The sequence below is a fragment of the Zootoca vivipara genome, chromosome 13 (assembly GCF_963506605.1).
Source record: "Zootoca vivipara chromosome 13, rZooViv1.1, whole genome shotgun sequence".
NCBI lineage: Eukaryota > Metazoa > Chordata > Lepidosauria > Squamata > Lacertidae > Zootoca > Zootoca vivipara.
The window spans coordinates 14,047,215-14,075,113 of record NC_083288.1 but is presented as its reverse complement, the minus strand read 5'-3'; the positions used below and the strand labels follow the sequence as shown (position 1 = coordinate 14,075,113).

The 27,899-nt window shown below is 47.3% G+C and overlaps 1 protein-coding gene across 1 annotated transcript; it reads right to left on the bottom strand.

The window, feature by feature from the left end:
* Window positions 1-7,704: 7,704 nt before the first annotated feature.
* WNT9B (Wnt family member 9B) lies at window positions 7,705-26,441 on the bottom strand. The gene is made up of 4 exons (XM_035135108.2): window positions 26,341-26,441; window positions 10,938-11,194; window positions 9,761-10,026; window positions 7,705-8,825 (listed from the first exon to the last, which is right to left on the bottom strand). Exons 1-4 carry the CDS (start codon window positions 26,439-26,441, stop codon window positions 8,349-8,351), a joined length of 1,101 nt encoding a protein of 366 aa, XP_034990999.2. The 3' UTR covers window positions 7,705-8,348.
* Between the last annotated feature and the right edge of the window lie 1,458 nt (window positions 26,442-27,899).

Sequence of the window (27,899 nt, the reverse complement as noted above, 5' to 3'; positions counted from 1 at the left end):
CCGCAGTTGTGGAGCCACCACTAAAAAGCTCTCTCTCTCTGGGGTTATGTTTTTGCTGCACTAGTCATTGTTTCGCTTCACTTGTAGAAGAGGCCCCATAGAGAAGCCCCAAAGAACTCCTAAAAACCTGGCCATTTTCACTGTACCTCCTACCTTCGTAGGCCCCAGCACTATATGTTGCTCCCTGATGCCCACAAACATCTCGCCTCTGAACTGTGCTGAGGTAACAGGGTTGAGAAAGTCTCTCAGGCTCCCTCGTTCTCATCAAAACTGGGATTAAAATGTCATGGGAAATGGCTCCCTGGCAAACGGAGTGAGCCAGAATCTGTTCATCCATGCTGAAAATCCCATTGCCTCCCTCTCCTTCCCCTCACCCACCCCCAGACCTCCGTAAAACTTTATAAGCAATGGATTGGTGGTAGTTGAGAATCGGCTTTATGCCCGCTTCTGAAGAAGCAGGGATGAGAGATGTTCTCATAGCCAATGTTTGCTTTTTTTATTAACCCATCTGGAATGGACGGAGAATTTCACCATACTTTAAGGACATAATGGATGTTTGCCCTCCATCTTAGACCCTGTTCTAGCAGTAGCCATTCCAGTCAACAAGACCACCATCCATATTCAGCTGGATAGACTGTAATAGACTGGAAAGAGAAGTTGCTGAATTACAATTTATCACCAAGCTCAAAACCATGGAGGGACCTGGTTTGAACAGAGATATCGGATTCTTATCTCATTACACATGATAAGCGATCTTCAGCCATCTCAACCCTTGCTTTTTCATGCAAAACCATTTGCAGTCGTTTTCGGTCATCAACAGCTATCAGTCAGTCAATCACCCACTTCCACCACCCTTCTGAGTGATCTCCCCTCCCCATCCCCACCCCTCCCCACCCCTTCTCTACATAAGTGCCTGGGGACTTCTATTTCACTGTATCTGAAGAAGTGTGCATGCACACGAAAGCTCATACCAAAATAAAAACTTAGTTGGTCTTTAAGGTGCTACTGAAGGAATTTTTTTATTTTACTCATACTGGCTAAGGCTGATGGGAGTTGTAGTCCAAAAAATATGTGGAGGCAACCAAATGGGCTCCTCCTGGTTTTACACCATACTGTTAAATGTAGCAGGTGATGAATAATCAGTAAAGTGATTTAAATGGGTTGACGCAGCTAACTTTAATCAAAATAGGAACTACCCCAACTGTTGAAGGATGTGGTTTGCAGGTATCCAGTGTACTCAAAAACCTATATACTCATTTTTGTGGGAGTGTCCTCAGCGTCTACTGTTTATGCATCCTTGAACTACTGTAGTTTTCACTCTGCTCAGCAACCACCTCCCACATGACGATATCCACTTTAAAACCGAACAGACAGAGCTCCTTTTACAAGTGAAAACTGAACAAAAGGTATTTATGGGATTTATGAGCACGTCAAAGATCAGCGCAACACCTCTGGAAAAGCACAAAAGCTACAGCAGTACAAGATACACATATCTATATATACCCATTAAAAATTAAGACATACACTGTGTTAAGTACAATTTAAAGTCATACACAATGAGGACAGTGACAAAACCCTATGGGAACTGTACAAAGGACATAAATAATATAAATATTCTCTCCAAGCCTAAACAGCTGTACATTTTTTGAGGTAGGAAAAAAAACCCCACATCTTCCCGTAATAGAATTAAGAGTTTATTACAGTCAGTACTTTGCATTGCATCCAGCGGTTTGTTAAATTAACAAAGATAAACAGACCGTTCCCTTTTTAAAAAACAGGTCAACAGTACCCACAACGCATTGCTCTGGAGGCATGTTTCTACTAAAGAGAGAATTCTTTCAGCATTATCAATTCTTGCCTTCCTTACGGGATTGTCAAAGTCCGGGTCCACAAACATCTAGTTCTTACTCAGAGTACATTTCTGGAACTGAAAAGTTGCTGGACCACAGTACCAATATTCCCTGGGAGTCCAGCAACACTTGGATGTCTAAACCTTAACTGCCGCTGCCCAGACCATTTACTTGGAAAATCTCCAATTGCACCTCCCGGGGTGATATGATAGCCATGTTCAAATATATAAAAGGATGTCATATAGAGGAGGGAGAAAGGTTGTTTTCTGCTGCTCCAGAGAAGCGGACACGGAGCAATGGATTCAAACTACAAGAAAGAAGATTCCACCTAAACATTAGGGAGAACTTCCTGACAGTAAGAGCTGTTCGACAGTGGAATTTGCTGCCAAGGAGTGTGGTGGAGTCTCCTTCTTTGGAGGTCTTTAAGCAGAGGCTTGACAGGCATATGTCAGGAATGCTTTGATGGTGTTTCCTGCTTGGCAGGGGGTTGGACTGGATGGCCCTTGTGGTCTCTTCCAACTCTATGATTCTATGATTCCCCACGTTTGGAAATTTTAAACGCCATCTACTGTCCTCTACAATGATTCAAATACCTACCAAGTCACCTGCTTATGACTCCAGTGGCTGTGTCACTTAAAACTGGTTAGAAGTCCCTATTGTGATATTGGTTTCATAATTTTGGAACTGGCAATATATCGCAAATCATGGTGTGTGTGTGTGTGTGTGTGTGTGTGTGTGTGTGTGTGTGTGTGTAATGCAAAAATCACAATCTGGGAAAAATCGTGAAGCCAGCCAATGCCTCTCCATGGCTCCATCCTCATTTCAGACATGGTGATACATTGGCATATTGCAATGTTTAGCTGGTGATATATCACCACGTTGAAAACCGGATATTGCCCGGCCCTACCTGTCACTGTGCACCAAATGTGCAAACTTCAAAACAAAACACTTGTCAAAGTTGCTTGAGTTCAGGTGCGAATCCTTCCTCATTTGAGGTACACCCAGGCCTTAGGCCAGCTTCCAAGTAAGAGAGAGAGGATGGGAAGAGCTCAGCACCAATTCTGCGCATCTCCGGTTAAAAGATCTTGGGTAACAGGATTAGGAAATCCTCCTGCCCTTGCCAGCAGCCCAGCACAGAACCTCTGAACCCCAGAGCCAAATACAGACCCTCCAAGTGTCCCTATTTTCCAGGGACTGTCCCGGATTTAGAGAAGCCACCCCAGTTTCTGATTTGATCCCGGAGTGTCCCTCTTTTCCTTAGGACCTCCATATTTTCATCGGTGAAATGTTGCAAGGGTATGGTGTTATGCAACCTCTGAGCCAAGGAGATAAGTAACTATACAACTATACAACCCAATTCTGAAGAAGTGTGCATGCACACGAAAGCTCATACCAAAATATAAACTTAGTTGGTCTTTAAGGTGCTACTGAAGGAATTTTTTTATACAACCTTTAGAAGACACCCGAAGGCAGCCTTGAATAGGGAAGCTTTTTAAAATGTTTAATGTTTTATTATGTTTTTATATATGTTGAAAGCCACCCAGAGTGTAATAATAATAATAATAATAATAATAATAATAATAATAATAATAATGGTAGAATAGTAAAGGTAAAGGGGCCCCTGACCATTAGGTCCAGTCATGGACGACTCTGGGGTTGCGGCGCTCATCTTGCGTTATTGGCCGAGGGAGCCAGCGTACAGCTTCCGGGTCATGTGGCCAGCATGACTAAGCCGCTTCTGGCAAACCAGAGCAGCGCACGGAAACTCCGTTTACCTTCCCGCCGGAGTGGTACCTATTTATCTACTTGCACTTTGACGTGCTTTTGAACTGCTAGGTGGGCAGGAGCTGGGACCGAGCAACGGGAGCTCACCCCGTCGCAGAGATTCAAACCGCCGACCTTCTGATCGGCAAGCCCAAGGGGCTCAGTGGTTTAACCCACGGCGCCACCCGCATCCCTAATAATAGAATAGGACGTCCCTATTTTTATCAGGGAAATGTTGGAAGGGATGCATATACAGCTCATTAGAGCAGTCCCCCCCCCCCCCCCGCTTGCAAAAAGAACCTGGTAGACCACACAGTAAGTTGTGTGGAACATGGCAAGTCAAAAGTTGTGTGAGCCAGCTCTTGTACAAGGCTTGACTCATTTGGAGTTATTTAGCACCACAGGTCAAGCCATTCTCTTGTTCTCTGCATATGGACCCACTACAGCCTCTACCAGTAGTACTGTATGCAGATTGTTGTGGGGGGGGGGGGAGAGAGAATGAATAAATAAAAAGTCCCTCCTCTTCTCTCTCTCCCCCCCCCCAAATCCTCCTTTGATCTAACAAACCACCCAAATGTCCTCAAATCCCGTGGGAAGCCTTGGAGAGAATGTTCCTTAAGGATTAACAGGGCTAACACATAAATAATGGGTCAGCTCGTGCTTAATAATTGCCAGGGTGCTTAGGGTGGTTGAGAATAACGACCAATTAGAGCCCAGCTGGCAAACATGGGGAGATTATCATCGCATCAAATGGGATTCGAGCTCAAAGGATGTCTTTGGCAAATGCCAGAGAGTATGGGTGATCGCCAGGAGTAATGCAGCAGTCGGGAGCTGGTTAAGAGAAGGTGAAGCCCCCAGTGGCCCATGGAACGTAGAATCATACCCGTCAACACCCAGATTGAAAAATCCAGGATCAGCAGCGGCACGGCACCGGAAGTCGCTTCTACGCATGTCCAGACATGCGTAGAAGCGACTTCCGGTGCCCAGACATGGGCAGAGCAGCACCTGAAATCGGTTCTGCGCATGTCCAGACATGCGCAGAAGGAGCATCCCTGGCTGGCAGGAGCTGCTTTGAAAATCCGGAGGAATTACGGGATATTTCGCCATTCGGGATAACAGCGGGAAACGGCTTTAAAAACAGGGGTTTTTAAGACTTGGCAGCTATGCATAGAATGCGGTCCGGTCCCCAACATGGAATCCAGAGAACCTTTCGTCGTAAAGAAAGGAAGCAGGTTTCCATTCTTGGTCACAATCAGGACTGCTAGGAGCGATGGCTGGGGTGGAAGACAGAAGGAATAATTTGACCTGCTCCTTTGTGTGTACAAGGACCCTTGGACGGTTAAAAGGTAAAGGTAAAGGGACCCCTGACCATTAGGTCCAGTCGTGACAGACTCTGGGGTTGCGCGCTCATCTCGCATTATTGGCCGAGGGAGCCGGCGTATAGCTTCCAGGTCATGTGGCCAGCATGACAAAGCCGCTTCTGACGAACCAGAGCAGCACATGGAAACGCCGTTTACCTTCCCGCTGTAGCGGTTCCTATTTATCTACTTGCATTTTGACGTGCTTTCGAACTGCTAGGTTGGCAGGAGCTGGGACCAAGCAACGGGAGCTCACCCCGTCACAGGGATTCGAACCGCCGACCTTCTGATCAGCAAGCCCTAGGCTCAGTGGTTTAACCACAGCGCCACCTGGGTCCCTAGGTCCAGTCAAAGGCGACTCTGGTGTTGCGGCGCTCATCTCACTTTCAGGCCAAGGGAGCCAGCGTTTGTGCACAGACAGCTTTCTGGGTCATGTGGCCAGCAGGACTAAACCTCATGGGAACCCACCACAGCAGTACCTATCTATCTACTTGCACTGGCGTGCTTTCAAACTGCTAGGTTGGCAGGAGCTGGGACAGAGCAACGGGAGCTCACCCCGTCGAGGGGATTCGAACCGCCAACCTTCTGAGAGGCAAGCCCAAGAGGCTCAGTGGTTTAGACCACAGCGCCACCCGCATCCCCTAGATAGCTCAGTACACAGGGGAGACCCGAGGTTGCAAAGCAGGGCTGGTGAAGGTTGTGGCTTGGGAGGGTCCATGACCTACAGAGATTCCAAAGGAATTGATAAGAAGACATCTGAAGGCAGCCCTGTATAGGGAAGTTTTAAATGTTTGATGTTTTACTGTGGTTTTATAATTTGTTGGGATCCGCCCAGAGTGGCTGGGGCAACCCAGTAAGATGGGTGGCATACAATTAAAATATTATTATTATTATTATTATTATTATTATTATTATTATTATTATTAGATCCTGGGCCCGAGGTTCCCATCCCTTCAGCTGATCTTTAAGTACTGTACAGTGGTGCCTCGCTAGACGAACGCCCTGTAAGACGTTTCGCTTAACGAAAGGATTTTTCGAGCAGAGCTTGCCTTGCTAGACAAATTCGTTTTATGAAAGAGTCATCTAGCGAATCGCGGTTTCCCATAGGAATGCATTGAAATTCAATTAATGCGTTCCCAAAATAATAATAATAATAATAATAATAATAATAATAATAATAATAATAATAAATTCAATGCATTCCTATGGTATTCGCTAGACGAATTTTTTGTTATAAGAATTGACCCGTGGAACGAATTAAATTTTTACGAAAAATCCGTCTAGCGAATCGCCCTGTAAGACAAATTTTTCGCTTAACGAAAGGAATTTCGAGCGGAGGTTGCCTCGCTAGACGAATTCGTTTTACGAAAAATTTGTCTAGCGAATCGCGGTTTCCCATAGGAATGCATTGAAATTCAATTTATGCGTTCCTATGGGCAAAAAATAATAATAAAAATCCAATGTATCCCTATGGGATTCGCTAGACGAATTTTTCGTTATAAGAATTGACCCGTGGAACGAATTAAATTCGTCTAGCGAGGCACCACTGTATATTGGTCCTGCAATCAGCTCTCACCTGTGGCTCCTGGACGCTGTCAGCATGTGACAGTGGCCACATCCTGGGAATGGCTTCGACCGGCTGGCTAAATTGGGTGAGGGTAGCAAATGGGTCTCAACCGCTCTGTGACTTAGCGACTTCCCCTACATGAGAAGACAGGTTCCAGTGGAGTCCCTAAGATGGTTTGATGGCGCCTTGTATGCCTCCTTCCGGCAACCAAGCAGGAGCCAAATGTATTGCTCCATTTTCCTTTGGACCACATCAGCCAGGCCAAGAGGGGGTCTTGTAATCTGGGCAGCCCAGGACCTCCAGACACACAGTCTAGGCTTGCAAGCCAGGAAGGTCACTTCGGTGCTGCTAACGCAGCAGTTCGACTTCACCCCTGGAGGTACACTCCATTGACTCGAGAGACAGGCGGATCCCAACAACACCCGTAGCCGTGCTGCTGACGTGTCGCTACTTCCTCTAGATCACAGACAGGCCACACACACACACACACACACACACACACACACACACACACACACACCATGCATTTAAAGCACAAAGAATTCTGGGAACTGTAGTTTGTCAAAGGTGCTGGGGGGAAACTATAATTCCCAGCAAAGGACCAGCTGAGAAACTGACCAGAAGCGTTTGCATAGGACTTTTAGTAAGCAGGGGGTAAATTATTTCCCTCCATTGCACCGAGATCCAAGCTATCGCGGTTTTTTTAACCCGTTCTTGTTCAACGGTTCTCCTTTTATTCTCACAGCAATCCTAGAGGAGGTAAAGTTAATGGCTGGCATTCAGGTTCCGTTGCAGAGCAGGGAGGCTCAACCCTCCTCTCTCCCAGGTCAGCCAGTGTGCTAGCAGGGGCTGGTGGGAATTGTAGTGTAGAACACCTGGAGGATGCCGGGTTGACAAAGGCTACCATACACTTGTCCCGCTTCCCCCCCCCCTCCTACAACCATCAAACTTTAATACTTTGCAGGAATGATGTAAGCCAGGCTCCCCTTAGCCACAGCCCCACTTCCCCTCCCACGATATGGGGATAGCAATGATGGATTTTAGTAGCATTGGAAGGGTAATTTTAAAAATATATATATTTATGAACTTTTTTTAAGAAAAAAAAACAAGTTACATATGAAACAAGACCAAAGTTTTTTAAAAAAACAAAACAAAAACTCCCATCTTTTCAGTTACCTGAGCAGCAACATTACCACCCAACCACAGCTACACTAAAAGTAAAGATTTCTCTGTTGCTTCCTAAAGAGGCACATGGTTCAAAGAAAATGCTGCGTTGCGGCCATGGAAAGCCCATCTATTCACCGTCCTGCGAGCTCATCGAAACAGATCTTCCCGGGCTTGCTGCGACTCAAGACTCCTGCCTTAAACCAGACCCTTGGGGCTTGCTCTAGAGAAGTTCTGGCAGCTCTGCCCAGCTCAGGATCCAGTTTCGTTTGCCGTTTAAGAAAAGTTCTTTGGCTGGGGAAGACCCCCTTGCGCAAAACGTTGGGCAACCACTCCCAGCCAAGAGTCCTGGGCTAGGCTAGATGGACAAACACAAGGCAGCTCCTTAGATATCTTATGAGAATAGGCCCTTGACTCTTTTGTTAGTGTCGACCTTCCCAAAGCAGAGGCAGTCCTGGAGATTGGCTGCTGGTCCACAGAACTGTAAAATCCAGGGCTGCAGAACTCCTGGCAGCTTGCAAGTTCCAGCCCTTGCTAACTTCCATATCCGATGCAAAGGAGAGAACCGAGTCGAGCTGCCAACCTTCTGTGTGGTCCAAGGAGGAGCAAGCCCGTCTCCCCGCAAGATTCGCCAGCGCCCGCCTCTCACTGCTTGCAGCTATAAACCACTTCCTCCTGCATGCACTGCTGGCATTCGACGTAGCAGCACCACTGCACCTGGCAATGGCAGGAGAAGGTCACCATGCGCGTCTGGATGTTGTAGCCCCGGCCGCAGCACATGCTGTCGCAGTTGGCCTCCCGGGAGCATGTCCTCCCAGCCGTGCCCACCGAGTACCTGCTGGGCCGGCAGAAGCTGGGAGAGTCCTCCATGAAAACCAGGTCGGTGGGGCGTGGCCCGGCGGGGACTTTCGGCAAGTGGCTGTGGTGCTGGGGGCTCGCCAGCTCCGACTGGCCCACCGCGTCGTTGGTGGCGCTGAAGACCTTGACGGCGCCGTCGTAGCGAAGCTTGAGGAGCTTCCCCGTCTCGTGGAAAGGCGACAGCTGCTTCCAGCAGGTCCGCACGGCGCACGAGCCGGAAACTCCGTGGCATTTGCACGTGGTCTTGAGGCCGTTCTTCACGGCCTGCGGGAGGGAGAGAAAGACGGGCATTTGCTAGGGTTGCGAGTGGCAGGCCGGAGCGCTGTGAGGGAATAAGGGGGGGGGACCCCGAGGCCACTGAACAGTTGCACACACTTTTATAGCTGTACCTCGGTTCTCGAAAGCCTTGCGACTCGAACATTTTGGCTCCCGAACGCCACAAACCTAGAAGTAAGTGTTCCGGTTTGCAAACATTTTTGGAACCTGAACGTCCGACACGACGTCCGATTGGCTGCAGGAAGTCGAAACCCGCTTTGGTTTTCGGAAGTCGAACAGACTTCCGGAATGGATTCCGTTTGAGAACCAAGGTACGACTGTGTTTGTTTTAAAAAAATCTAGATACAGTTGAACGGAAGTCCTCTTTATTTTTCCCCATTTTTGTTATTACCTTTACTTCTTGTGTTCTCTCTTTATAACAATAATTTTATTGTTTGCAAACCCTCCCCACTCCGGCTGGGTTGCCCTAGCCACTCTGGGCAGCTTCCAACAGATATAAAAAGAAAATAACACCTTAGACTGTGCAATCTAACCGTACAAAGCCCACATTTCCCTTATTCTGGACCCAGCCCACCACTAGCATGCGGCCCTTCAAAGGTTCCCCATGTGGTAAACATGGCCCTCGCCGTGAAAAATGATTCCCCACCTCTGAGACAGAGAGTTGGGACTCTCCAAATAAAAGCTCTAGTGTCCAGTTGTTTAATACACACTTGTGCTGTGCAACTGTGAAAAGGCACACAGCACGGAATATTAGTTCTCGGGGAAAGGCAAAGATACGGCATCCCAGGGCCTCTTGAGGTGCAGGCTGGAGATTGGCAATAACCAGGGGCAATCTGCTTTTGCTATTCCTTCTCTCTCTCTCTCTCTCTCTCTCTCTCTCTCTCTCTCTCTCTCTGCAAATTGTGTGGTTCCTCTGTCCTCACCTTGATGCCCACGTTGGTGTTGTGGATGTCCACCTTGGCGCGCAGGTCTTTCCCGACCTTCTTCTGGCCCAGGAAGTTTTTCAGGAACCTCGTGCTGTACTTGAGGTTGTCTCCGCACACTCCCCACTGCCACGCCTTGCGGTTCTCCAAGTCCGGAGAGTCGTCGCAGGTGCAGCGCTCCATGCGCCCAGCGCTGCACGCCCGTGCGAGGGAATGAGTAAGAGCTGCCGAGGACACCGCGTACAGGAAGGCCGTTTCCTTGAAACCTGAGGGAGAGGAAGCCGGGGAACCCAGAGGAAAGGAAGTAAGAAAGAGTAGGGAAGCCAGTGTGGAAGAAGGGCTAGGGTGTCCGACTACGAACTGGGAAACCCGGGTTCAAATCCCGCTTGGCCATGAAGCTCACTGTGCGACCTTGGGCGAGCCTAACCTTAACGTACCTCGCAGGGTTTCTGTGAGGATTATATGAGGACCGGGAGAACCACACTAAACGGCCTCGGCCCAGTATACCTGAAGGAGCGTCTCCACCCCCATTTTTCAGCCCAGACACTGAGGTCCAGCTCCGAGGGCCTTCTAGCAGTTCCCTCACTGCGAGATGTGAGGTTAGAGGGAACCAGGCAGAGGGCCTTCTCGGTAGTGGCACCCACCCTGTGGAACGCCCTCCCACCAGATGTCAAGGAAATAAACAACTATCTGACTTTTAGAAGACATCTGAAGGCAGCCCTGTTTAGGGAAGTTTTTAATGTTTAATTCTTTTTTTTAATATTCTGTTGGGAGCCGCTCAGAGTGGCTGGGGAAACCCAGCCAGATGGGCGGGGTATAAATAATAAAGTTATTTGTTATTTGTTTATTATTATTATTATTCTTGGAGCAAAAAGTAGGATAGAAATGCAATAAATAATCCACTGTTTTTTAACAGCAGCAGGTACCCTAGTTGCTCAGACTAGCGAACAAGCTTGACAAAGCTCTTCACAGGGGGTTCTACGTTATCACATGATCGATTCTGGCCATAAGGTGTTCAGAAGTGGAAATCCTAGAATCTCCACCCTGGCTTGCTTTTCTTTCCTCTATGATGGCGTTGGGGGGTGAGGAGAAGGGGGAAGACCCAAATGGAGAAAGCCTCGATTTCTCTCCCCCCCCCCCGATTTTCGGAAGCTGACCGACAAGCAGAAACTCATACCTCGTTTCAGGAGGTCGGCCCGTCCGTCCAGACTGCAATTCCAGCGCTCGTTGCGAAACTGATACTGGCATTCCACAACCCCGAGACGGATGGCATCCCGTAGGGTCTCGGCCAGGCCTGGCTCTCGGCGGCAAAGCCTTTTCTGCTTACGGGATAAGCGGAGCAGGTCGCATTGCTTCAAGTGAGCCTTCCAGTGGGCAGGGTTGGTCGAGGGCCCCAGCAGAGGAAACTGAGTTAACGCTTCCTTCCCAGTCAGGCTGAAGGGTAGAGGAAATAAGTCATGGCCTTAAACAGAGTAGAAGCGGCAACAGCTATCTCCCTGCTGCAGATTAACATTGGCAAACCACCAATAATATACCCGTCCCTAGGATTTCTCCCAGGTGTGCACAGGTCTGGTTCACACATGCAAATAAGAAATCAAGTGGTTATCCGTTTGACGAATGGCAAGTGAATGTGTGAACCGATTCCACTGAAAATTACAGCAGGCAAGATGAACTAGGAAAGCTCTCTATGTAGTTACAGTGATACCTCGGTTTATGAACACAGTTGGTTCCTGAAGTCTGTTCATAAACTGAAGCGTTCATAAACTGAAAGCGAACTTTCCCACTGAAAGTAATGGAAAGTGGATTAATCTGTTCCAGACGGTCCGCAGAGTACTTAAACTGAAGCGTTCATAAACTGAAGCGAACTTTCCCATTGAAAGTAATGGAAAGTGAATTAATCCGTTCCAGATGGGTCCGCGGCGTTCGTAAACTGAAAATTTGTAAACCGAGGTGTTCATAAACCGAGGTTCCACTGTATATGTGCAGTGCTCCCAAGATACACACTGGCTCTGACATGCAGAAGAATGAATTATTATTATTATTATTATTATTATTATTATATCATCATCATCATCATCATCATCAGTGCATTTTTTCCTGGGGGGGCGCGCAGTGGTACGCATACTCCTAAACATTTTTGTGAATCTAAGTTTGGCCTCATTTCAATATGAGGAGGAAAATGAGAGTACTGATTATTATTATTATTGCAAGACTTTAATAGTATCCAGAACGAAATCCCAAAGAAAGCCTCGACGGTATTTGTGTGTGTGACTACAGCAGCAAAGATTCTCTTCGCTCAGAAACAGAAGGAGGAGAGAACGGGAGGAGGGGAGAATATCCAGAGATGGCACTGATAAAAGATACAAATTTAGAACCGTTTAAAGAGGACTGGAAACCCTTTCTAGTCTATATGAAAAGTTATTTCCCATGTATGAAGACCACGGCAGGGTTTGAAGTGGTAAGAAAATAGCAGAATATATTAAGAAACATGCCTGAGAAGATGAAATTAGATAAGATGGAACCTTAAAACACAATTCTATGTAATTCGGGTTATAAACATCGATGTCGTGTGAGCAGGAAGTCACTAGTTTTCTTGAATCAGAATATAATTGTCGGGTAACAAACTCAATTTCTACATGGGGGGGGGGAACACCCCTAAAATATTATTAAAAAATAAAAAGCTGAGCTTGAAGACTTGTGAGGAGCTAGTTAAAGAAAAGCTAGTTAAAGGGACCCAGGTGGCTTTAACTAGCAAGTCTAGGGCTTGCTGATCAGAAGGTCGGCGGTTCGAATCCCTGCAACGGGGTGAGCTCCCGTTGCTCGGTCCCAGCTCCTGCCAACCTAGCAGTTCAAAAACACGTCAAAGTGCAAGTAGATAAATAGGGACCGCTCCGGCGGGAAGGTAAACGGCATTTCCGTGTGCTACTCTGGTTCGCCAGAAGCAGCTTTGTCATGCTGGCCACATGACCCGGAAGCTGTCTGCGGACAAACACCGGCTCCCTTGGCCTATAGAGCGAGATGAGCGCCGCAACCCCAGAGTTGGACACGACTGGACCTGATGGTCAGGGGCCCCTTTACCTTAGTTAAAGAAAAGGTTTGGTATTAAAAAGCTAGAGGAGGAAAAAATACAACCAAATTGCCACCCTCCAACTGACTCCCATGAGGTGGTACCTCCCATGGTTTGTTGAAGATGTATCTACAGGCCAGGAATGCCTCCTGATATCATACAAAATATGGGTGGGACACAAAACACCTAGGAACATAGGAAGTTACCTTATACAGAGTCAGACCATTGTTCCGCCTAGCTGCGTATTGTCTACATTGATAGCAGCTCTTTTCTGGATAGGATAGCCCAGAGCATGGCTAGACTCACATACAGCGGTGCCTCGACTTACGAATTTAATCCGTTCCGAAGGCACCTTCGTAGGTCGAAAAATTCGTATGCCGAAAAGCGCCATTGGAAACGCGATTTCCCATAGGAATGCACTGGAAACGGAAAAATCCGTAAGTCGAAGCAACCCCATCTCAAAATTCCTAAGTCGAAAAAACCCTATCTAAAACCGCCGCGATTTCCGTTCGGATGTCGAGAAATTCGTAAGCGTGCGGCCATTTGCCCCATTCGTAAGTCGAAAAATTCGGTTGTCGAGTCGTTTGTAAGTCGAGGTACCACTGTACATCTTAAGTCAAATCAAGACGGGTCGACGTCAACCCAGTATACATGGATGGAAGCCTGTACGGAAGCTGCCAACTTCTGCAAGCAAAACTCAACTGCTAGGGTTTCAAGCACAGCTTGGTTTAGGAACCAATCGCAAAAGATTTCTAGACACAAGTCAAAGAGCTGCTTGTTAGCTTTAAATCCCTGCATGGCTTGGGACCAGGATACAAAAAGGATTTTCTCTACTCCAGTACAACCTGCTCCTGCCCTAAGGCTGTTATGTACTGAGCTGAATCCAAGAACAATAGGATCCAGAATACAGTAGTCTGATTGGTCCGCAGGAGCCACCCAATCTAGCTCCAGGTGGAAGTGAATCAGCAACCTGATTGGCCTGCAGGAGCAGCCAATCAGGCTGCTGGCAGAAGCGAATCCGGAACCTGATCGGCCTACAGGTGCAGCCCTGAAGTAGCCAATCGCGCAAGGCCCATTGTGTAAAGAGCCATGAATAAAGAGCATGAAATTCACTCTCGACTCCGAGTATATTTCAAAGGCCAACTGTGGAAGTTCCCTTGCATACTTGCTACACCTTTCTGGTAATTGGCAGGAATGTTAGAAAGCACTCCCCCCCCCCCACGGCATCACCTATGGAACTCCTTGCTGCAGGATGTTGCTCCTCTTTTATGGCATCACACTAGCCTTTGGCCTCATTGCCGGTTGGCTTTTGTGCTGCCCTCTTCCTCCCTTTGGTTGCTTTTCCTCGTAATTTTACTGGCTGCTGTGCTTGATGTTTAATTGGTGTTATGAATAGCTTTTATCCTGTTGTTAGCTTCCTTGGGGAGTCTGGGACATGTCGTGAGTGATGTCATACAGTACGAATGAAAAGATCCACGACTGGCCCTATAAATACATTTTAAAAGTCTAAAATGAAACGCAGGTCTACAAAATTAGTTCCTTTTCACTACAGGCTATTTTTTTGCATTAACCCCCCCCCCCCGACCCAACCTAACCTCCAGCAAAGCTGCTTTGCCATCTGCAAAAGAACCAAAAGACAGTCCCCATGTTTTATTCCCGTAAGTGGAAAAGCAACTTCGAAGCAGGGATTGAAAAACCTGTGAGGGTGGGGGAAAGGGTTGAAACGCACAAGCCCCCTGCATAATAATAATAATAATAATAATAATAATAATAATAATAATAATAATAATTTATTATTTATACCCCACCCATCTGGCTGGGTTTCCCCAGCCACTCTGGGCAGCTCCCAACCGAATATTAAAAAAAACAATACAGCATTAAAAGCTTCCCTAAACAGGGCTGCCTTCAGATGTCCTTTAAAAGTCAGATAGTTGTTTATTTCCTTGACATCTGATGGGAGGGCGTTCCACAGGGTGGGTGCCACTACTGAGAAGGCCCTCTGCCTGGTTCCCTGTAACCTCACTTCTCGCAATGAGGGAACCGCCAGAAGGCCCTCGGAGCTGGACCTCTGTGTCCGGGCAGAACGATGGGGGTGGAGACGCTCTTTCAGGTATACTGGGGTGAGGCCGTTTAGGGCTTTAAAGGTCAGCACTGACACTTTGAATTGTGCTCGGAAACGTACCGGGAGCCAATGTAGGTCTTTCAGGACCGGTGTTATATGTTCTTGGCAGCCACTCCCAGTCACCAGAAGGGTTTTCTCTTGCAGCAAAAGCAACAAAGGCCATTTCCGCCCGGGAAGCTTTATTGTGGACCCATGAGTACATGTTTTGAAGTGTCTACATGCTGTACTAGGAGCCAATGCAAGATCTCTCAGGGCCGGTGTTATATGGTCTCGGCGGCCACTCCCAGTCACCAGTCTAGCTGCCGCATTCTGGATTAATTGCAGTTTCCGAGTCACTTCAAAGGTAGCCCCACGTAGAGCGCATTGCAGTAGTCGAAGCGGGAGATAACTAGAGCATGCACCACTCTGGCGAGACAGTCCGCAAGCAGGTAGGGTCTCAGCCTACGTACCAGATGGATCTGGTAGACACAGAATCTCTGCTGCAATCAGATTCACGAACCGTATTACCCCCTTTTCCCAATTAATTTGCCCCTGGGTTTGTCTTGGCATGCAGGAAAAGCATAATCCCTTTACATTTCTCTCCCGGTGTTCCCTTTAGTAGGGCAACTGGTGGTCGGCCGCTTCTTTTGCGGTGCAAAAAGCCAATTCCCAAAGCTGGACACTTGCTGGACCCAACACAGCACAGCTTGTCCCCTGAAGATGCTGTGCGATAGAACCTGTGATCTATCAAGCATGCCTTTGCCATCGTGCAGCCAAAAGGCCTCCAGCCGTGGGAGAACAAACCAACAGAGAGATGCTTATCGCTTGCCCTCCCTCCACCCCAGCAGTGGAATGCTCCTACCGTCCCCGCTCCCCAGAACACTTCTTCCGGCTGGTGGGCCGGCGGCGGTTAATCGTTAAGCGAGTAAATTTCCAAACTACCAAATCAAGATGGTAGCAGTTTCAAGGAGATGCAAGCCCTAGGTTTGGGGGGGGGGAAGGTAGCAATCCTTTTCCTGTGACAGGCACTCCATTCATCTAACTCCTGGGTTTCTGTCAGTTTAAGGAAGTAAAACAGGCCCCACCCAAAAAGAAGACAGTGTTTCTACATACTTATTAGGCTCCAAGTGGGTTAAACCACTGAGCCTAGGGTTTGCTGATCAGAAGGTCGGCGGTTCGAATCCCTGTGACGGGGTGAGCTCCCGTTGCTTGGTCCCAGCTCCTGCAAACCTAGCAGTTCGAAAGCACATCAAAGTGCAAGTAGATAAATAGGGACCGCTACAGCGGGAAGGTAAACGGCGTTTCCATGTGCTGCTCTGGTTTGCCAGAAGCAGCTTTGTCATGCTGGCCACATGACCCGGAAGCTGTCTGCGGACAAACGTTGGCTCCCTCGGCCTATAGAGCGAGATGAGCGCCGCAACCCCAGAGTCGGACACGACTGGACCTGATGGTCAGGGGCCCCTTTACCTTAGTTAAAGAAAAGGTTTGGTATTAAAAAGCTAGAGGAGGAAAAAATATAACCAAATTGCCACCCTCCAACTGACTCCCATGAGGTGGTACCTACATGGTTTGTTGAAGATGTATCTACAGGCCAGGAATGCCTCCTGATACCATACAAAATATGGGTGGGACACAAAACACCTAGGAACATAGGAAGTTACCTTATACAGAGTTAGACCATTGTTCCGGCTAGCTGCGTATTGTCTACATTGATAGCAGCTCTTTTCTGGATAGGATAGCCCAGAGCATGGCTAGACTCACATACAGTGGTGCCTCGACTTACGAATTTAATCCGTTCCGAAGGCACCTTCGTAGGTCGAAAAATTCGTACGCCGAAAAGGTGAAACAATATAAAAAAATTCCTTCCAGTAATATAATAATAATTTATTATTTATACCCCGCCCATCTGGCTGGGTTTCCCCAGCCACTCTGGGCGGCTTCCAACTGAATATTAAAAACAGTACAGCATCAAACATTAAAAACTTCCCTTCAGTTGTCTTCTAAAAGTAAAATAGTTGCCTATTGCCTTGACATCTGCTGGGAGGGCGTTCCACAGGGCGGGTGCCACCACCGAGAAGGCCCTCTGCCTGGTTCCCTGTAACCTCACTTCTCGCAATGAACGGAAGGCCCTCGGTGCTGGACCTCAGTGTCCGGGCTGAAGGATGGGGGTGGAGACACTCCTTCAGGTATACAGGACCGAGGCCGTTTAGGGCTTTAAAGGTCAGCACCAACACTTTGAATTGTGCTCGGAAATGTACTGGGAGCCAGTGTAGATCTCTCAGGACCGGTGTTATGTGGTCCCGGCGGCCACTCCCAGTCACTAGTCTAGCTGCTACATTCTGGATTAATTGCAGTTTCCGGGTCACCTTCAAAGGTAGCTCCATGTAGAGCGCATTGCAGTAGTCGAAGCGAGAGATAACTAGAGCATGCACCACTCTGGCGAGACAGTCCGCGGGAAGGTAGGGTCTCAGCCTGCGTACCAGATGGAGCTGGTAGACAGCTGCCCTGGACACAGAATTGACCTGCGCCTCCATGGACAGCCGAGAGTCCAAAATGACTCCCAGGCTGCGCACCTGGTGCTTTAGGGGCACAGTGACCCCATTCAGGACCCAAGCAGCACCTAAGAGACCAACTAAGTTTGTCATTGGTATGAGCTTTCGTGTGCATGCAGTGTGTATCTAAATAAGTGTGCGTGCACACGAAAGCTCATACCAATAAGAAACTTAGTTGGTCTCTTAAGGTGCTACTGGAATGATTTTTTTTTATTTTGTTTAGACTACAGGAGACCAACACAGCTACCTACCTATAACTAGATATGCAGGTGAGGCAGTGGAAGAGCTGGACCGGTGTCTTGCCTCGATAATGATGAGAGCCAATCAACTGAAACCCAATCCAAATAAGACCGAAGCACTGTTTGTGGGTGGTTCCCTAGACCGGATGGTTGGGATGTTGCCCACTCTTTCCCTGGAGCGGGTATGTAGCTTGGGGATATTCCTGGATCCTTTACCGTTACCTGAGACTCAGGTGGCCTCAGTGGCGTGGAGTGCCTTCCATCAGCTTCGGCTGGCAGGACAGCCTAACTACTGTTGCGGGAGGGGTGGTGGTGATTGGGTTGCTTTTGTTTTTATTAAGTATTTTGTGTTTTTATATTAGGATTTTACGTGGTAACCGCCGCTATAGGGTGGTATACAAATTTAATAAACAACAACAGAGAAGCAGAGCTGTCCGGCAAGGTGCCAACTCCCTTACTTCTTTCCTGCCCCACGAATGCCATCGGTGACTGCCACCCCACAAGAATGGCTAAAATGCCAGTGCCTGTTGATGCCCCAAGGCCTCCGCACACTGCAGCGCATGATGGGAATAGGGAGGTCTGGGCACAGGAAGTCCGTCTTGGGTTTTCTACAAAGCTGATGTTCTGCCATCAAACTACAAGCCATCCCACTAGCTCTGTTGTGAGATCAAGTCAGTGGTTTTGCCCTACTAAAGCAGAGGTCCATCAAGCAAGCCAGGTGTCAAGAGTGATATCCATGCTGGATGCTACTGGAATAGATCGCCCCAGTGCCTACCTAGCTGAGGTAGGACCTGAAAACAAGCTTCACAGCAGATCTTGCTTTCAAGGCCAAGGGAGCCGGCGTTTGTCCACAGACAGCTTTCCGGGTCATGTGGCCAGCAGGACTAAACCCCTACTAGGGCAACTGAACACGGCGACAAGAGCCAGAGCACACGGAAACGCCATTTACCTTCCCGCCACAGCGATACCTATTTATCTACTTGCACTGGCATGCTTTCAAATTGCTCGGTTGGCAGAAGCTGGGACAGAGCAACGGGAGCCCGTCATGGGGATTCGAACCGCCGGCCTTCCGATCGGCAAGCCCAAGAGGCTCAGTGGTTTAGACCACAGCGCCACCTGCACCCCTGTCATAAGCTTATTGCCAAATGGTGCCTTAAACCTAGCTTGCCACAATGGAATATCTTGGCGCCCCCTTTTTTTTTTTTAGAGTGAACTTTGCTATTATTATTTTCCATTTCATTTCTAGACCGCTTTATATTTTAAAGAAAATAAATTATCAGAGCGGTTTACAACACATTAAAACATCAAATAAAAGAATCCAGAATAAAACAAATTCAAGCCTCAAGGGAAATATTTCAGGTCCTTCTCTAAGCGACCTTTTGCTTTCCCCCATATTTATTTTACCGATTTAAAATGATATAGCTGACCCATAGCAGAGGTACTCTAGGAAGCCGGCATGGTGTAGTGGTTAGTGTCAGACTAGGGCCTGGGAGATCAGGGTTCAAATCCCACTTAGTTGTGAAGCTCACTGGGGGACACAGCCTCTTAGCCTAACTCACAGGGTTATTGTTGGGATTAACCAAGGAGGGTGTGTGTGAACCATGTACTCCTTGGAGGAAAAGGTGGGATATAAATAACTATGTAAGTTCTTTTGCTTACCTGCTTAAGAAAGCTGGAGAGGCCAGACAGATGAAGATGCCAGTTGCCAACTTGGCATCCAGAGATCTCCATGTGGCCACAACAGGACTCGCACCTGGTGCCTGGGGGGGGGATTTCAAATACCGCTTCACAGTTGTTATGTTCCCAACGCTGACACCCATTTGGGTGTGCTTGGTTGCTTGGCCATACTTTACGAACTCCCTGCCCTTAAAAACACTTGGAACAGCAGCTCAGAAAACCCTCGGGCAGACGTCTAAAAACTTGCTGCCTTTGCAGAACTTTTTGCACATCCCTGCCTACTTTGCAACCTCAGCAAGTTTGTCAGACAGACAGAGTTGCTGGTCAGGATTAAAAGGCATCCTCATCACTCTTCAGCTACTGAGAATGCAGCGCAGAATGGTGCCCAGAACTTCCCTGCATCCGAGCATTGCAGTAGAAGCATGGACAAGTTCAGGGATGATCACCTGCCGTTATTCAGTTTCTTATTGTGGCCGAGAAAATCCCTAATAAGAGTTCTCCCCCCCCCCAAAAAAAAGACAGTCTGAAGACCAACGCACTGCTTCGGACAAACAGCTGGGTGAAATGTTCCGAGAACTAAAAGCAGGCAGCTGTCGCAAGGCTGCTGCTCCCTTAAGTTGCTTAAACAACCAAAGGCAATAAGGCAGCTACGGCAATAATCAATATTTGTTTTGTGTTAAGGAAATGATGTTTGTGTTAAGGAAATGAGGAACCAGAGACCAAATAGCAAACATGCGCTGGATTATGGAGAAAGCTAGAGAGTTCCAGAAAAATGTCTACTTCTGCTTCATTGACTATGCAAAAGCCTTTGACTGTGTCGACCACAGCAAACTATGGCAAGTTCTTAAAGAAATGGGAGTGCCTGATCACCTCATCTGTCTCCTGAGAAATCTCTATGTGGGACAAGAAGCTACAGTTAGAACTGGATATGGAACAACTGATTGGTTCAAAATTGGGAAAGGAGTACGACAAGGTTGTATATTGTCTCCCTGCTTATTTAACTTATATGCAGAATTCATCATGCGAAAGGCTGGACTAGATGAATCCCAAGCAGGAATTAAGATTGCCGGAAGAAATATCAACAACCTCAGATATGCAGATGACACAACCTTGATGGCAGAAAGTGAGGAGGAATTAAAGAACCTTTTAATGAGGGTGAAAGAGGAGAGCGCAAAATATGGTCTGAAGCTCAACATCAAAAAAACCAAGATCATGGCCACTGGTCCCATCACCTCCTGGCAAATAGAAGGGGAAGAAATGGAGGCAGTGAGAGATTTTACTTTCTTGGGCTCCTTGATCACTGCAGATGGTGACAGCAGTCACGAAATTAAAAGACGCCTGCTTCTTGGGAGAAAAGCAATGACAAACCTAGACAGCATCTTAAAAAGCAGAGACATCACCTTGCCGACGAAGGTCCGTATAGTTAAAGCTATGGTTTTCCCAGTAGTGATGTATGGAAGTGAGAGCTGGACCATAAAGAAGGCTGATCGCCGAAGAATTGATGCTTTTGAATTATGGTGCTGGAGGAGACTCTTGAGAGTCCCATGGACTGCTAGAAGATCAAACCTATCAATTCTTAAGGAAATCAGCCCTGAGTGCTCCCTGGAAGGACAGATCGTGAAGCTGAGGCTCCAATACTTTGGCCACCTCATGAGAAGAGAAGAATCCTTGGAAAAGACCCTGATGTTGGGAAAGATTGAGGGCACTAGGAGAAGGGGACGACAGAGGACAAGATGGTTGGACAGTGTTCTCGAAGCTACGAACATGAGTTTGACCAAACTACGGGAGGCAGTGCAAGACAGGAGTGCCTGGCGTGCTATGGTCCATGGGGTCACGAAGAGTCGGACACGACTAAACGACTAAACAACAACAACAAGGAAATGATAGCTGGGAGGAAAAGGGAATATTGCCACTTCTTGCTTAGTAGAAGTCCCGATGAGTGTGTGTGTGTGTGTGTGTGTGTGTGTGTGTGTGTGTGTGTGTACACTTCCTGAAAGGAGAAAAATCCCATTTGGTACCCCATCCTTTCCAGGAATTTCCCTGCAATTAAAAGCGGCTCCTGACCCTGCTAGGGCCATTCTCCCCGCCCCCACAAAAATTAAAAAAAACACACACAAACAAAGCAGGTGCTCCAACAGAATTGAGCAGAGACTGTCGAATCTGGGAAGAGGAGCACCCAGACTCTGAAAAAATGCACCACGATGCCAACACGCAGGCAGCAGAGTCTAAAACTAAACGCAAACTCCAGAGCACACTTTCATTGCTGGCATTTGAGATTAGCCACAATCACCCTGCAACCTTCTTGAGAAACCCTCCTGTTTTGACACATTTCCTCCCTCAGTTTGACTGCATCCCCGGAGGCGCACTCCATTGTCTCTCAAGACAGATGGATGCCAACCACATGAGCGCTGCCATGCTAACTGGACCTGATAGGAGTTGTAGTCCAATACAACTAGAGGAGAGAGGAGTCCAATACAACTAGAAGAGAGAGGAGGGAGGAGAAGGGGACGACAGAGGACGAGATGGTTGGACAGGGTTGTCGAAGCTACGAACATGAGTTTGACCAAACTGCGGAAGGCAGTGGAAGACAGGAGTGCCTGGCGTGCTCTGGTCCATGGGGTCACGAAGAGTCGGACACGACTAAACGACTAAACGACAACAACAACTAGAGGGTGTTACAGCATTTATGGTGGCTCTGTTGGCTTTCAGGCACAACTCAAAAGTGCTAGGTCTGACCCAATACTTCCTACAACGCATCCTCATCTACAAACCATCATGAATCTTGTGATTGAGGAAGTGCACCACTTCCTTAACCTACCACGTAAAAACGAGTCATAATTCAGATGTGGAAAGGGCTCCTCTTTGGCCCTACGTGGTTATGTCCTCTTAAAAAGGCAATGCCACCTACCTGAGAGGTGCCGAAACTTAGTTCCAGCTAATAAAAAGGCCTGGTTATGAGCTCCTCTCTCTGCTGAACAGGCACTACGAAACCTAACATTTAGCACTTAGCAAGTATTTCACACAAATTAATCCTTACAACAACAGCCCTTTTAAATGGCAAGCCAGTATTATTTGTGCCATATTGGAAGAGCACAGGCCTTGAACTTAGGTGCCCGTAGGCGATTAATTACAGTGGAACCTCAGTTTTCGAGCGTCTCGGAAGCCAAACAATTCGGAACCCGAACGCCGAAAACCCAGAAGTAATTGCTTCTGTTTTCGAAGGTTTTTCGGAAGTCGAATGGCTTCCGGGAAGTTTTCTTTTTTTTCCCCATTGACTTTGCCGCCAGCCCACTGATCCTCGGTTTTCGAACGTTTCAGAAGCCGAACGGTCTTCTGGAACGGATTGCATTCGAAAAGTAGATTCCATTGTATTGGATTTATGATTTGAAATCAGGGACTTGCCAGCTCACCGGGGGGGGGGGGAGGGGGTTCCTATCCTACATCAGTAGTTTTGGGCCTGCCTTTGCAAGGATCTGCTTGAGAGCATTTGATTTGTGTCTTTTTCTTTTTTAAAATAATGTTATACACTCTTGTTTCCCAGTCTAAGACTCGGGACTGAAGCAGGTTATAATAAATTCCTGGCATGTGCTGCTCGCAGGGTGGTAAGAAAACAGAGGATGCGAAAAGCACCCAAACAGAAGTATTTCATCCATTTGGCCTTAAAAGTCTCATTTCCAGCTAAATTCCTGGACTTCTGATTGAGGAAGTGCATATCGTGACCCACCCTCCCTGTGCATCTAAGGATGAGGGTTATTCAGTTGTACCCGTGGAACTTTGCAACTTGTTTGAGTTTGAAAACTTGCTTTTCCCTCTGGGGTGCATCTTACAGTGCAGATGCTTGCAAAAGGTTCGGATGCTCAAGCTTGCCCAGGAATCACAAAACCTTTCTGCTGAAGAATCCTTGGTATGTGGAGGCAGAGTGGAGCCATTCGCCTGTGAAGGAAAGGCACTTTGCACAAACTCAGGAGCACTCTTTTCACTTCCCATGGCCAAAACAGGTTCCTTGTATAAGGAATGCAGATGAACCTTGTACATGCATATGGAATCCACCTCAAAATTCCAAACTTTTGAAATTCAAGATTTCACATTCTAATTAGTTCTTAGCGGTTTTCCAACTTTGTAAAGTACATCTTTCTCAGAAATCTGATTGACAAGTTGTTGTTTTTTTCTGGTTCAGCCCCAGGGTGCCAAGTTTGAAACTCAGAATTTTGTATATTTACTCACAGAAATAAAGAAGCAACGAGTATTATTTAAAGTGTGCATAGGGTTACAGTCTTAAATTCAGTATTTCCCCTAAGGCTGCAATTATCCAGGCGTAACACAGAAGCCAGCCCCAATGAATGGATCACACAGCATGTGTCTGTTTGAATCATTTTTTTAGGCCTTCGTACAAATGAAGAATGAGACTATTCTAATTATATTTGGTGTTATTTCCAGAGCTCCCTCGTTCTGTTTGGGGGAGAGGGGAAGCACTGATGTTCTAACCTGATATAGAAGTTGACTGTTCAAAATTCGGACTGCAAAAAGGGAAGTTTGATTATTATTTTATTTTTGCAATGGAAGAAACAGCATTTCAACCAGAGGTGCAAACTCAGAACTGAAAGGTAAATACCTATAGAATAATAAGACCAGCAAAAATAACATTGTTATCCACCATTATTAAAAAAATAGCCCACAGTCGAGCACCATTTCTTTCTTTATCAAAACACAATACTTGCATTTGCCAATGCAGAGTTAAGAACTTAGTTTTGCAAAATGGAAGCTTGCGTTTTGAGAATCCAAAACTTGCATGTAAAGCGGGGGGGGGGGGGACGGGGACGAAAGCATGAATCCCACATGTCGTCATCAAGAAAGGTTCAATATACAATGTTTATCACCTCGGAAAATTGGAATGTTGACAGCACAATCCCATGGATCTGGTTACAGGTAGGTAGCCGTGTTGGTCTGGATCGAAGTAAAATAAAAAAATTCCTTCAGTAGCACCTTAAAGACCAACTAAGTTTTTATTTTGGTATGAGCTTTCGTGTGCATGTGCATGCACACGAAAGCTCATACCAAAATAAAAACTTAGTTGGTCTTTAAGGTGCTACTGAAGGAATTTTTTTATTTTAATCCCATGGATGTTACTCTTAAAACAGTATTGCTAGATTAAGTGGAGCTCAGTGTCAGATACGTGTGTGACTGTAAATTTTACGTTTCAAGAGCTGGAACTCACGTGCTTTTCACCCCAAAGCGGGAGAGTCATTTGATACTTCAAACACACAAATATGCACCCTTGAAATCCAAGTCTTAAGAAACCCAGATTTTCACACGACTGCATTTCAAGACAGAGGCACGCACACACATGTCCATCCCTCAATTTTGCACCCGTTCCAGTACAAACCCAGATTTTGTAAAAAAGCATCCATGTGTTTACTGGAAAGACCAGGGAGGAAGAGGGCCTTGAAGGAAAGGAACTCTTTGTGGATTAAGAGACATAAAATATGCAATTTATTGCAAGTTGATGCATGGAACTGCCTTGAAATGGAGCATTTCCCTCCTTAAACCAGAACATAGGACTCCTGATCATATACAGAGAAGACTAATGAGACCCTTAATCTCAGGGTCATGGGTTCAAGTCCTACATCGGGCAAAAGTTTCCTGCATTACAGGGGGCTGGACTGGATGACCCTTGTGGTCCCTTTCAACTGTATAATTCTATGATGAGTATAATGAAGAGGTTTGTCTCCCCTCCTCTGCAGGTAAACCTGCATATTACGCACCAAGCACAGCAGAACAAACTTACCCATACTTCAGCTAGCAAGCGTTATGGCTAAAGCTCCCCTAAACATCACCAGGTTGGAAAGCAAACGGTTCCAGATTCACAGACAAAAACGGAGAAAGGAAAGATCCGAATATCAACCTCTATGCAAAAACAGTTACATTCACACATGCATGCATGAAAACATCGCCTACTTTGAAAACTCCTGTCTTAAATATTTACACTGACGGATCTCTTCCCACCCCCAAATTGCTGTTGTGCAAAGCAACATCACGTTCCTATCAACTGCTCCAATGCATTTTGCAGATGAAAGATTTCTGCTGGTAGATCTGCTGCTACAAGTGGAAATACAAGCTCACAGAGCAGCGGCAGAGGAGGAGGAGGAGAGGAGGAAGAGAATCTCATCCTGCAGGACCCCTAAAATGCATGCAGGACCCAGGAGGCCGGACCCTTCAATGCGCCCACATTTGCCCAGGGCATGATGTGCACAAGCCAGTGTCTCAACTATGTGCAATAACCTAGCAGCTGGTGTGCAGCAGGATCCCGGATTCTGCGGGGCTGGCTTAAAGTGTGTTTAGGATCGCAGCCAGGTCGTGAAGCTGTAATCCACAAGGCAAGTTAACCCAGCAGATTGGGCTAACCGAAGAAAAAGAAGACGGAGGAAAAAGATCTTCGAAAACAAGATGCAAAGTGAAGAAGAGGAGGACATGAACTTTGAAAAGCAAGGTGAGGAAGTGCAGAAAAGTCGAAAGCTAGGGAGGAAAAGAAAAGCAAAACGAGAAGGAAAAAGGTAGGAGACCCTGCGCGCAGGAATGGAACGAACTTCAAAACAGAAGAGCTGGGATCTTTGCACAAAAAAAGGGAAAGAGACAAATAATTGAATAGCTGGTGTAAAATACGCAGGGATTTATGGTATGCAAAATGAACCACGGAAAGAGAATGGAAGTCATTGGCATTTTAAGGTTGTTTAAACGCACATTTCAAAATGTAAAACAAAAAATAATAATAATAAAATTATACAAAAAAGAGAGACTACAGACAAAAAAGGCGTACAGTGCAAAAAGGGAGGGGAAATCTCACAAAAAATTGGGGGAGCAGGAAGGGGAAATGTAAGGGAAATTACATGCAGAAAGTCTGAGCAAGCCCGATCGCGCAAAAGGGGGGGAAGCGAAGCGCCGCTGACCCGAAATAGGCGTCCACCTGCAGGAGCAGCAGGCAGCAAGCGGCCGCGACGACAGAGACGCGCAGGGGCGGCGGCAGCAGAGGCTTCTCCGGCGGGCGCATGTTGCCGGCCGCTGCTCCTGCGTCGCGATCCTCCGCCGTCTCTCGGGCTCGGCATGGCGCTGCGCAATCGGCGCCCGGGCGCCTCGGCAGCCCGTTAAAAAGAGCACCTGGCTGGGCGGGAGGGGCGCGCCCTTTCTCGGCCCCGCCCCCGAGCGGGAAGGTGAGCGGCAAAGGGCCCGCCCGGGGTGGGATGGGACGGGATGCGGGGCGGAGACCTGAGATCCCGGGACTCGTCCTCGCGCCGAGGGAAGGAAGGAAGGAGCACTTCGAAGGGATGCGCAGGAAGGCGCGGCGCCCCTGACCATGTGCAGCGTGCGCTCGCTTCTCTCGCCTACCCTCTCCACTGTGTAACACAAGCACCCCCAAACTCGGCCCTCCACATGTTTTGGGACTACAATTCTCATCATCCCCTAGCTAACAGAACCAGTGGTCAGGGATGATGGGAATTGTAGTCCCAAAACATATGGAGGGTCGAGTTTGGGGATGCCTGGTGTAACAGCATCATGCTGAAGAAATTTCAGTGCCAGATTTACATATAAGCTAAACAACCTTTCGCTTATTAAGGCCCCACTCTCTTGGGGGGGCCACAATTTTTTTAAAAAATAACAACACCTGGATATACATTTCCAAAATACAAGATAAAAAACAAATAAAATAAAACCTACATACTGTACAGCAACAGTGTTTTGTGTTGTGTAGGCTCCTCTGATGTAAGTCATGGGCCCCACCTGCTAGCCTGCTCCCTAAAATATCACTGGTTTGCTCATCTCTATACTGTATATAGGGTGCCTACATTCTGCATGGACTGGTTGCATGGCAACATGTGCAATGGCTTTAGATACCTTTTAGGTCTGTAAATTCCAGAGATCTCCACATGGCCACAACTGGACCAGCACCTGGCATTTGGGGAATGCTTTGCAGAAGTTATGTTCCCAACGCCGACTCTCATGCACATTTTGGGGCACCACATGAGATCGTGGCCCAGAAAAAAAACCACACTTTTTGGGGGGGAGAGAGCGAGATTTCAGTGTGGAATTGCGCAAGATTACGGCAACCAAAACGGCCGCCGTGCTCCCGTGGAAAAATAGGGTGTCCTATTTCCCCCCCCCCCCGGGACGCTTACAGGATATTGGGCCCCCATATGCACTATAAATTTAAAGCATCATCACAGCACTTTAAACAGTTACGGTTTCCCCCAAATTTGGTTTAACAGTTAATCTCTTTCCAGGGAACTCTGGGAATTGTAGTTCTGTGAGGGGAATGGGGGTCTCTTAGCACCTCTCAGCACCCTTACCAAACTGCAGTTCCCAGGACTCTTTTTGGGGAAGCCATGACTGTTTAAAATATGATACTTATTTATATGAGTAGTGCACCCTAATAGTAGCCAAGAGATGGATACTGATGAATTGGAAGAACAGAGATACGGTGCCCCTTAATCAGTGCCTTGAGAACAGGACA

Bases quoted from the DNA above. Each gene is read 5' to 3' on its own strand.
- WNT9B (XM_035135108.2), bottom strand. From the start codon at position 26,441: ATGCGCCCGCCGGAGAAGCCTCTGCTGCCGCCGCCCCTGCGCGTCTCT. The intron at 11,195-26,340 runs GTCAGCGGCGCT...TCTACCCTTCAG, and splicing joins CAGGTGGACGCCTATTTCGG to CCTGACTGGGAAGGAAGCGT. The intron at 8,826-9,760 runs GTGAGGACAGAG...TCCCTCCCGCAG, and splicing joins ACACCAACGTGGGCATCAAG to GCCGTGAAGAACGGCCTCAA.